A 10,370-nucleotide genomic window follows, 5' to 3' on the forward strand; every position below is an offset into this window, starting at 1 on the left:
CTGTAATGAGATCTGGTGCCCTCTTCTAGTGTGTAGGCATACATGGAAGCAGAATGTTGTATACACAATAAATAAATAAATAAATAAATAATAAAAAAGGATTTGTGTGTCTGGGTGTTTTGTCTACATATACGTATATGCATGCAGCTTTTGAGGAGGCCAGAAGAAGGCATCAGATCCCAGGAACTAGAGTTACAGATGGCTGTCAGTCACCATGTGGGTGCTGGGAATTGAACTGGAGTCCTCTTAACTGCTGAATCATCTCTCCAGCCTGAGTTGTGCTGTTTTTGAGAGCATTATTCTAGCTGGCTCTGTGATACAAAATGTGGTCCCTGTTTTGTTTTTTTTTGGAAGCTAGAGCAGGAGAATCACATGAGTTGGGGAGCAGTCTGCGCAACATGGCAAGAACAAACAGCTTCTCAACAGTTGTGGCAACAGTAAGCGTGCCTTCAGGAGGCAGCTCCCATGTCAAATGTCTCTCCAGGTGAACGGCTGGCGTGTTTCCTCTTCATCTATTACCAATAAAGGTTGTTTGTGCCCTAAAATAAATAATAACTAAATTAATGTAAAGTTTTACTTTGAGAAAGGGTTTCTAGTTCTCAACAGACTGTCAAGGGGTCACAATAAGAGGGGGCAGAGGCCCTCTCTGAAGACTGTTATTTACTTAGTTTTCATTTCTGCTGTTTCATTTTTGTTTTTGGAAGGGCTCTCTCAGTAGTACAGGTCCTCCTGGAACTTGAAGCCATGCACACTGCCTCAGCCTCGAGAGCCCGGAGGTTACAAGCCGGAGTCACCGTGACCGGCTCTCCAAACATGTAAAGCTATTTCCTCCGATATTCACAAATGTCGCATGAAGCAAGGACAGTGCCCTGAAACTGAGCACTGGGTCAGCTGTCAGCGCAACAACCCCGGATAGCAATAACAAGAGGTATCCAGGGACCCCCGAGTGGCGGATGAGGCCACCCATGCGCTTCGGTTCTGCACCAACCACTCACCAGGTTCTCTTGTTGTTGCTTTAGGTGCTGAGAGGTCAGAATCCCGGGCTGGGAGATGGGGCCAGTTTTTTGTTTGTTTTGTTGTTTTAGACAAAGTCTCCCTACGCAGCCCTGGCTAGCCTGGAATTCTGCTGTGTAGACCCGGCTAAGTCAAACTCTCAGGGATCCTCCTGGTGAGGCCAGTTTCGAGATGAATCTCCTGCCAGTTCCGGACTGCCCGAGTCACACCCCCGTGGCGTCAACCCCGGAGCCCGCTGGCGTAGCTGCCAAAGTCCTAGGATGCCAAAGGGGCAGGGCAGGAGGAAGACAGACGGGGGCCAATGGCAGTCCAGCGCCTCACCTGGGTGGCCACGTGGGTCCAGGTATGCGGCGGCCCCGCCCTGGCCCAGCCCGGCGGACTCCGGGCTCCGTCTGGGAGCGGAAATTCCTGCAGGGGCTGGACGCCGCGGGCAGAGCTCAGCATGGAGCCCGTGGACGCCTGGACCCCTGGGAAGGTGGCAGCTTGGCTGAGAGGTTGGTGAGCTGGGGGCAGGGATGGGCTCGAAGGGAATAGTGTGCTGTCCTTTGAACAGAAAGTAGGGAGGGGGAGAAGGAGAAAGAACCTGCCGAGTCTGTTAGTCAACAGGTATTTATAGACGGTTTGCCATGTACCAGTGTACCAGGCTCCCCTGAACAGGCACCGTGCTGGTAGACATAGGCCAGGCCACACCAGAGGCCCTAAGACGCAGGAAAGGGTCTTTCCACATCGTTGTATGGCTTTGTGTGTTCAAGCGCCTGCCAGGGTGGCGACGGGCAGGTGCAGTAATAGGCAAAACAGGGTGGCCCTGGCGGCCCACGCCCCCTTTATCTCCGTCATCTTCCCTGTGCCCCAGGGCCCTGCCAGCTTTTTATTAAGCCCATTTTTCGGAAGTGCAAACAGGTACAGGGCCAGGAAGTGATTTGTTCAGTCTTGGAACAGGGCCGGCCCTGGTGTTGCTTCTCTCCTCAACCTGAGGCTGGCATTGAGAGAAGCAGAAACCCCAGCCATTCTGAAGGGGGGTGAACACAGCCCCACCCTGGGGTGCCGTCAGAGGGAAGATCACTCCCCAGGCGATCAAGAGACACAAACACAGGCAGCAGACTCAGAGAACTGGGGGTCTTCTGTGACCACAGCAGGGAGTGGGGAGGCTGGTCATTGCTTTCACAGGGGCAGCTGTGAGCAGCCCAGCAATCACGCTCCCAGGCTGGGGCCCAGGCCAGCGCCGCCACTCAGCAGGTGTGTGAGCACAGGTCTCAGTTTCTCTACCATGAAACTAGACAAGATGTGACCATGCTGGTGTGACTAGCATGTGTCACTCAGTGTTGGTGTCTCCTGGGAGACCTTTAACATGGGGAGGAAGTTGTCCAAATAACCCTGGCTGAGTGAGCCGCCAGTCAGGACTCTTACTGTCACAGGACGACTGAAACACCCGATGACTACACACATTCCCCAGGGACAGTCTAGCCTGGTGAGGTGGGAGGCGTGAGCAAGCCACTGTCTCTCCTTCCATCAGGTCTCCCATTGTGTATCAGGGATGATGCATAGTTCCCGCCTTCTAGAAATGTGAAGATCAATGTGCCGATACGTGTAGTGATATTTTGTTTGTAATATCTGACTCTGGGTTTTCATTAGTAATACCAGTTAGAATTCGTGCTACAAATATGGGTGAAGTTCTTTTTATTTATTAATTTTTGAAGCAGGGTTTGTTTCTCTGTGTAACAGCACTGGCTGTCCTGGAACTCACTCTGTAGGCCACACTGGCCTCGAATTCAGCGATCCCCTTGTCTCTGCATTCCAAGTGCTGGGATTAAAGGCAGGCACTACCACACTTGACACAGGGTAAAGTTCTTGAAACATCGCCTCACACAAAGTCAGGTCACAGTGGACAACCTGGCAATAGTGTGATGGCTGTTACTGCCTGACGGTGGACCAAGTGTTTGGCACACATCAATCGTCTAAAACACATGGTTAGAAGGCAGGTGCTTTCATTGTTCCCATTTTATTTATTTTTAATTTTTTCCCCCTGAGACAAGGTTTCTCTGTAGCTTTGGAGCCTGTCCTGGAACTAGCTCTTGTAGACCAGGCTGATCTCGAACTCACAGAGATCTACCTGCCTCTGCCTCCTGAGTGCTGGGATTAAAGGCGTGCGCCACCACCGCCCGGCTTTATTTTTAAATTTTTACTTCCTCTCCAACTGCATACCAGAGTAACTGGAGAGACTTTGACAGCCCAGGCCAGCACAGTGCCTGCAGCTGCCACTCGACTTTCCTATACATGTTGAAAATAATAAATAAATTTTTATTTCCTTAATGTATATGAGTATTTTGCCTGCATGTATGTGTGCGCTTACAAATGGTTATGGGCTACCACCATGTGGGTGCTAGAAACTGAGCCAGGGCCCTTTGCAAGAACAGGAAGTGCTCTTAACCACTGAGTCATCTCTCCTGTTTTTGTTTTGTTTTGTTGCTTTTTGGAGATAGGGTTTCTCTGTAGCTTTGGAGCCTGTTCTGGAACTCACTCTGTAGACCAGGCTGGTCTCAGACTCACAGAGATCCACCTGCCTCTTCCTGCCTCTGCCTCCCAAGTGCTGGGATTAAAGGGCCTGCGCCACTACCACCCGGCTGCACAGGACTCTCTTAAGTGTTAGCTTCCACTCAGCTCTCCCTGCCTCCGGGGGGTGGGGGTCCTGGGAAACAAGCTCAGGTCCTCAGCAAGAGCAGCGTGTCTAGTTCTCAACCACTGGAGCATCACGCTCACCTCTTTTGTTTGTTTTATTTTTTGGTAACTGGATTGCAAGGTGTTTGAGCATGAATTTGGTAGATGGCAATGCCAGCAGGTTGGACACACTCGCTAGAGTGGCTGCTGTAGACCATTGTCAACTCAGTAGCATCGACTGCGAGATGGGACAGAAGCCAGCCCGGGTCTCAGGGTTGTCATTAGCCACAGGTAGGAGGGGAAGAACTCTGATGTAATGGAACCTCAGAGTGGTAATGACACCTGTTTCTCCACGCTGACCCCTTGCTCCAGGCCTTGATGATGCTCTGCAGGACTATCCCTTCGAGGACTGGCAGCTGCCTGGAAAGTACCTGCTGCAGCTTTGTCCCCAAAGCCTTGAGGCTCTGACTGTGTGGCCTTTGGGCCACCAGGAGCTCATTCTAGATGGGGTGGAACAACTCCGGGCCCTGGTGAGTAAGCACTGGCCATAGCATCCGCCACACTGGTTGTAGCATCCACCAGTCTAGGGGTTTACCCACGTGGGCTGGCTGTTGAGGGGGCAGTAAGATGCTCGTTTTTGATGCAGGGCTCCAAGCTACCTACAGAGAACCTGCAGAGCCTGGCTCAGGGGCTGCTAGAAAGGACCCAGGCCTTCCAGAGCTTGGTCCAAGGCCGGTTGGGAAACTACCCCGAGACTCCCTCTGATGTCCTCACAGCTGCTGTGGAGCTGGTGCGGGAAGCCCAGGCCCTCCTCTCCTGGCTCAACAGGTATTAGGGATGGGCTGACTTCTGACCCTTCTCATCCTGGGGCCTGGGACTGAAAAACAGTACTTATCTCTGGATCAGATGTTAGAGCAAACCCAAGAGTGTGCAGGGACACTGGGCCACCTTGCTTCCCGCCCCACCCTGGAGCTTGTCATCCCAATGGTTTTATCAACAGTTGAGTTTTTGTTTGCATGTTTGACATTTGTGTGCATGGGGGTATTTGGGGGTGTTTTGAGGGGGGCGTTGCACAGGAGTGTATGCAAAGGTCAGAGCATCCCTTGTAAGAGTTAGTTTTTGACTTTCACCGTGTGAGTCCCGGGTATTGAACTCAGGTACTCAGACCCTCACCACTGCAGGCAAGCACCTTAGGGATAAACAATCTCCCTGGTCCCTCAACAGCTCTTGGATAGAGAGCTTCTCCTCTGCGGGCAGTTGTCTGTCCTACATGTCCTACCTCAAGTATCACCTCCTCAGAGACGCCTGTGTCACCCTTACATTTGTAATACTCAGAACAGTTGAAGTTAAGTCATTAATAATAGAACTGTCTGTTTGATGGCCGTCTCCCTGGTGCCAACAACAGGGCCTGGCACACACGGGACAAAAAAGTCCTGTGTTGAGCCCAGCGCACTGAGGTAGGAGTTGTCTCCACTTCTCAGGTGAGGAATTATTTCCAACACAGTGTCTTAATTGTCTTTCCTGTCAGGTACCTCTTCTCGCAGTTAAATGACTTCTCTGCCTGCCAAGACATTGGTGTGTTGTGCCGGGAGCTGGGCCAGGTCTTGCAGGAGGTAGGAGGACAGGGGCCACTCCAGGTCCCAGAGCTTTTTATAACCTGTGAATCAGACCAAGATTAGGTGTGAGAGCTGGGGGTGGGGAGAGCAAGCACAGGAAAAGGCCTGCCTCTGGGAATGGGGTAACAGGCAATGGGGTGGGTCGTGGGATGTCTCTGGCAGAAGTTCAGGTGACATTTGGGAAGGGTGGCAGGAGAGGACGTGGGTAGTGATTGAGTCAAGTGTCACGTCGGAGAAAGGAAACCTTGGCGTTGAACACTAAGACCATTCTAGTTCTGCCAAGGAGAGCAGTTAGAGAAAGCAAGTGAGGAACATCAAAGGCCCTTCTCAGCCTCTCCCCATGTCCTCAGGAGAAAATGGCCCCCATTGCTATCTAAAAGTGGGCTCCTGTACTCTCTGTTTTCAGGACTGCCCAGAGGCTGAGAAGGAAAGCAGCATCCTGAGGATTGTGAGTCTCAGGGCTGGGTGGGGAGGCCTAGGATATGGACTCGGACTCAGCCAGACAACCTGCCCTCCTCCCCACAGTGCAGTCACGTAGCCGGGATCTGCCACAACATCCTGAGCTGCAGCCCAGAGGAGCTGCTGGAGCAGAGGGCTGTGCTGGAGCAGGTGCAGCTGGATGACCCTTCAGTGAGTTGACTCTCACCTTCTCCTGCAGCCACCCACAGCCTTGGCTGAGCCCTGACGTATGGTCCGGGAGTCCCAGCATCTTGCATTGCTAAGTCTGTTGTGTACAGGTGTTTAATTGAGGGCCCAGAGGACCTACCTGGAGTCTCACCTTTGCTGGGCACCTTCCCCAAGCCAGAGGGGCTATTTAGCGTGGCCTGGGTGACATCCCAGCCCTGACAAGGTTCTGGAGCAGATTAATAGAGATGGGAAGGAACACTTACACTTTAAACTTGACCAGTTAAGAAAACCAGAGTTAGGGCTGGAGAGATGGCTCAACTGTTAAGAGCACCGGCTGCTCTTCCAGGGGACCCAGATTCAATTCCCAGCACCCACTTGGCAGCTCACAACTGTCTGTAACTCCAGTTCCAGGGGATCTGACACCTTCATACCAAATGCATATAAAATAAAGTTAAATAAATATTAGGGCTGGAGCCATAGCTAAGCGGTTAGGAGCACTGACTGCTCTTCCAGAGGACCCGGGTTCAATTCCCAGAACCTACAGAGCAGCTAAGAACTGCTTGTAACTCCAAGATGTGACATTCTCACACAGACATACGTGAACACCAATGCACATCAAATAAAAATAAATTATTAAAAAACAAAGGAAACCAGAGTTGCTCCCCCTGCCCCCCAACCCCATATCATCCCCCATTCTCCCTTCAGGAAAAGTTCTGAGACTCTGTTACCTCAGAAATCAGCGACACAGCTTTCCTGTGGCCTTATGGGTTTGTGTGTGTCTGTGTGTGTGTCGCCAACGAGCCCAAAGTTACACAGCAGTTACAATCCCATCTTGAGGCTCTGTATCCATTCTGTCTACCTTAGAGTCCTGGTGCCCAGGGTGAGGTCCTGCCCATTGGCTCTGCTCAACCCCGGTTTTCTTGACTTAGTTCCTATCCCTACAGGATCTAGAAATCCATACCACCAGCAACTGCCTACACTTCGTGTCCCAAGTAGGTGCCCAGGTAAGAGCCCCACCACTCTCACCACCCGTGCCTACCCTGAATTCTCAGCTGCAAGCCATGCCAACTTCAGGTCCAGGAAAGCCCCATTTTCTGGCCCCATTTCTCTTCACTCTAGGCTTCTGCCAGCTCCCAGATCCTGCCAGGAGATGAGATTGTCCAGATCAATGAGCAGGTGGTGGTGAGTGAGGGAGGGGGCAAGGTGGTGGGGATGAGTGTTGAGGAGGCTCGTGGGGGGGCAACAGGAACATCGCCTGAGGGGTTTGCCCCTTGTGAAGACCAGGGTTGTGGGAGCTGCCTTGCTTGACATGCGCCAACACAGGAAGGTCTCAGGGTGACCCCTGGCCTTTCCTCCCCCAGAGCTCAGTTAAAGAGGCTCCTGATGGCTCCCTGAAGGTGGACAGAGAGGGTGCTCCTGACAGGGAAGAGTTGCTGGGCAGTTTAGAACCTCACTCAGTGTCCCTGTCCCCCAGGTGGGCTGGTCCCACAAGAACGTGATGAAGCTGCTGAGGGGGCCAGGAAGGGTCAGCCTGTTGCTGAAGAAGATCCCAGTGCCCGAGACCCCTTCTCAGGTACCTGCCCCCCACCCCTCCCTCCTGCCTGCTTTCTCACTCACGTGGGCAGCTCTGTCACTTTGTTTTTGATTGTTCCCAGACGCCCCTGGACTCCCCTCACCTGCCAAGCCAGTCCCTGCCTCTGACCCCAATATCTCCCAGGTAACAAGCTCTGTCTACTGGGTGTGTCTGTTTTGTTTTGTTTTGTTTTGTTTTTTAAAAAAAAGCTTAATGTGTACTACTTCTTTAAAAAAAAAAAACAAAAAACTTTATTTTATGTGAGTTGGTGTGAAGGTATCAGATCCCCTGGAACTGGAGTTCATACAGTTATGAGCTGCCATGTGGGTGTTGGGAATTGAACCCAGGGTTTCTACAAGAGCAGTCAGTGTCCTTAACCTCTGAGCCATCTCTCTGGCCCTTGTTTTGGTTTTTGAGACAGGGTGTCTCTGTGTAGCTCTGGCCGTCCTGGAACTTACTTTGTAGATCAGGCTGGTCTCGAACTCACAGAAATCCACCTGCCTCTGCCCCCCAAATGCTATGATTAAAGGAGTGGGTCGTCGGGCCCGACTTCTGGGTATTCTTGAAGCGGGGACCATAGGCTCATCTCCTGTCCTCTTGTTTTCCGCAGGGTTCCGTCCGAAGGTCTCTTTGCCTTCAACCTGTCTGTAGATGGAAGTCCTGAACCGAGCACTGCCTGGACAGGCAGTTTCCCAGCGCCAGCAGGTGGCACACGCCCTGGAAAAGGCATCTCCGTGCTGACCTTCCTAACTACAGGCCTGGGCCCTGAGCTCATGGATTTCCCTTCTCTCTCTTCCCTGCCTGATAGACTCTGCCTCCCTTGACACGGAGTCCCTGCCCACGCCCCCTCCAGCCCCAGGCACCGTTTCAGAAATAACAGCAGAGTCTCCGGAGACATCTGGACACTCTAACCAGGTAAACTCAAGGACTCAGCAAGGAGGGCCATGGGCTCTGGCTCTAGAACCTTTCCTAAGCTCTTTGTGGTCTTTGCAGAGTTCCACCCTTGGTCGGAAGAAAACAAAAGGTATGAGCGCCCCTGACTGGGTGGGGTCTTAGAAATCTTTACAGGGCTGGGCGGGGCCCCTCAGTGCACACACATGCTTCCTATACAACAGTCTTTTCTGGAACCATGGACCCCTGCTTCTCGCCTAGGCCTCTTGCTAGCTCTGAGACTGAGAAAGTACCCTCTGAGCGTCGGTTTTATCTCAGGTGGTGTGTGGGTGTGCATGTGTTTGTGTACGTGTGTGCGTGCATGTGCGTGTCCCAGAGCTTCCCAGAGCACTCTACCACTACACTGTATGTCCAGCCTCTCTAAAGTCACTCCACCTGAGGCCATTTGTGACATTGTGAGTGCAGGGTGAGCTCAGACAGTTCTACTGGGGATTCCCATGGGGGCAAGCAGACCAAGGGAGGGATGCTTGCTGGGCTCTCAGCATGCTCTGCTCTGTCGGGCAGGTATGGCCACAAGGTTGAGCCGCCGGCGGGTGTCCTGCCGGGAGCTGGGCCTGCCAGACTGTGACGGATGGCTTCTACTACGCAAGGTACCCGGTGGTTTTATGGGCCCACGCTGGCGCCGCTGCTGGTTTGTACTCAAAGGACACAACCTCTACTGGTACCGCCAACCCCAGGTGAGACCCCATGAACACTTGCATAGGTACCACGATAAATTCTTATCTGTTTGACACAGGGAAGCGCCATACCTAGCCCTAGGCCTTAGTATTTCCATTTGTAAAGTGGGGTGGCTTGGCAGAGAAATGAGTTCATCCGTGTGTAAGAGAAGGTTGTAGGGGAACTGGAAAGCTGGCTCGGCAGTCAAAGCACTGGCTACTCTTGCAGAGGACTGGTGTGTAGTTCCCAGCCCGCACGTGGTAACTCACAGCTGTCTCTAATCCCACTTCTGGGAGATTCAGTGCCCCTTCTGACTTCTGTGGGCACCAGGCACACATGTGTGCACAGACACGCATCAGTCTTGGCTACATAGCAAATTTCAGGCCAGCCCAAACAACAGAGTGAGACTCATGTCTCAGAAGAAAAGAGCCAATGAGATTGCTTGCCACCAAACCTGATGGCCTGAGTGTAATACCCATAACTCACATAGTCTGGCAAGTTATCCTCTGATCTCCATGTGTGCCTTGGGGCATGGGTGGGCATACACACATGCACACACACGCACACACACACACACGCACACACACACACATGCACACATGCACACACATATACACACACACGCATACACACACGCACGCACACATACGCACACACACACGCACACAATAGATAAATGCAAGCCTTTTTTTTAAGTGTAGGGAAAATCATTTTTATTTTCCTTACCTCCCTTTTCTTCTGATATTCTATCCAACTTAGTGATGGGCCGCTCAATCACTTATTCACTCGGTAGACATCCAGGTGCCTACTGGACCCAGCTCTGAGTTAGAGCCTTGGGGGTACAGGGGAGATTTGGATAGTCCCTGCCCGTCTTGTAACTTAGAGGCCCATGGGGGGAAAGGACAATGGGCCATCTGCTAGGATGAAGGGACTTCCAGGCAACATGTGGGAGCCCAGAGAGGTGTCTGATCTAGTCCAGGGAGTCCAGAAGCTTCTTTGGAAAGGTGTGTTTGAATGTTTGTCAGGGGAAAGGGGAAAGGGAAACCAGGAAGGGAAGAGACTTAGGACACAAAGCAGCTCCTGGGAGAGGATCTGTCTGAGCAAGCTCCTCCCCTTTGGCTATCTTTCTGGTACCTTTGCTCTCCTTTCCCTGCTCAGAGGTGCCCCTTGGCCACACCTCCTGCCCTGAGCTCTAGAAACCCAGACAGGTAACTAGGGAGCTTGAGGGCTCAGTGGCTCCATGCTGACCTGGGGCTCCATGCTGACCTGGGGCTCCA

The 10,370-nt window shown here is 52.3% G+C and overlaps 1 protein-coding gene and 1 non-coding gene across 2 annotated transcripts in view; both read left to right on the forward strand.

The window, feature by feature from the left end:
• Positions 1 to 1,456: 1,456 nt before the first annotated feature.
• The window catches only part of Cnksr1 (connector enhancer of kinase suppressor of Ras 1), an 11,476-nt gene continuing 2,562 nt past the window's right edge, over positions 1,457 to 10,370 (forward strand). The window contains exons 1-14 of the mRNA XM_013348353.1: positions 1,457 to 1,508; positions 4,042 to 4,199; positions 4,316 to 4,497; positions 5,198 to 5,282; positions 5,692 to 5,733; positions 5,811 to 5,915; positions 6,857 to 6,916; positions 7,032 to 7,094; positions 7,387 to 7,485; positions 7,568 to 7,629; positions 8,096 to 8,169; positions 8,294 to 8,400; positions 8,479 to 8,509; positions 8,941 to 9,113. Coding sequence (XP_013203807.1) covers positions 1,457 to 1,508; positions 4,042 to 4,199; positions 4,316 to 4,497; positions 5,198 to 5,282; positions 5,692 to 5,733; positions 5,811 to 5,915; positions 6,857 to 6,916; positions 7,032 to 7,094; positions 7,387 to 7,485; positions 7,568 to 7,629; positions 8,096 to 8,169; positions 8,294 to 8,400; positions 8,479 to 8,509; positions 8,941 to 9,113 — 1,293 coding nt within the window. The remainder of the gene's footprint in view (positions 1,509 to 4,041; positions 4,200 to 4,315; positions 4,498 to 5,197; positions 5,283 to 5,691; positions 5,734 to 5,810; positions 5,916 to 6,856; positions 6,917 to 7,031; positions 7,095 to 7,386; positions 7,486 to 7,567; positions 7,630 to 8,095; positions 8,170 to 8,293; positions 8,401 to 8,478; positions 8,510 to 8,940; positions 9,114 to 10,370) is intronic.
• On the forward strand, positions 3,178 to 3,290 carry LOC113456660. The gene has a single exon (XR_003377422.1). It is a non-coding gene; the product is annotated as a small nucleolar RNA SNORA44 (small nucleolar RNA).

Source organism: Microtus ochrogaster, chromosome 10 (genome assembly GCF_000317375.1).
Source record: "Microtus ochrogaster isolate Prairie Vole_2 chromosome 10, MicOch1.0, whole genome shotgun sequence".
NCBI classification, from domain to species: Eukaryota; Metazoa; Chordata; class Mammalia; order Rodentia; family Cricetidae; genus Microtus; species Microtus ochrogaster.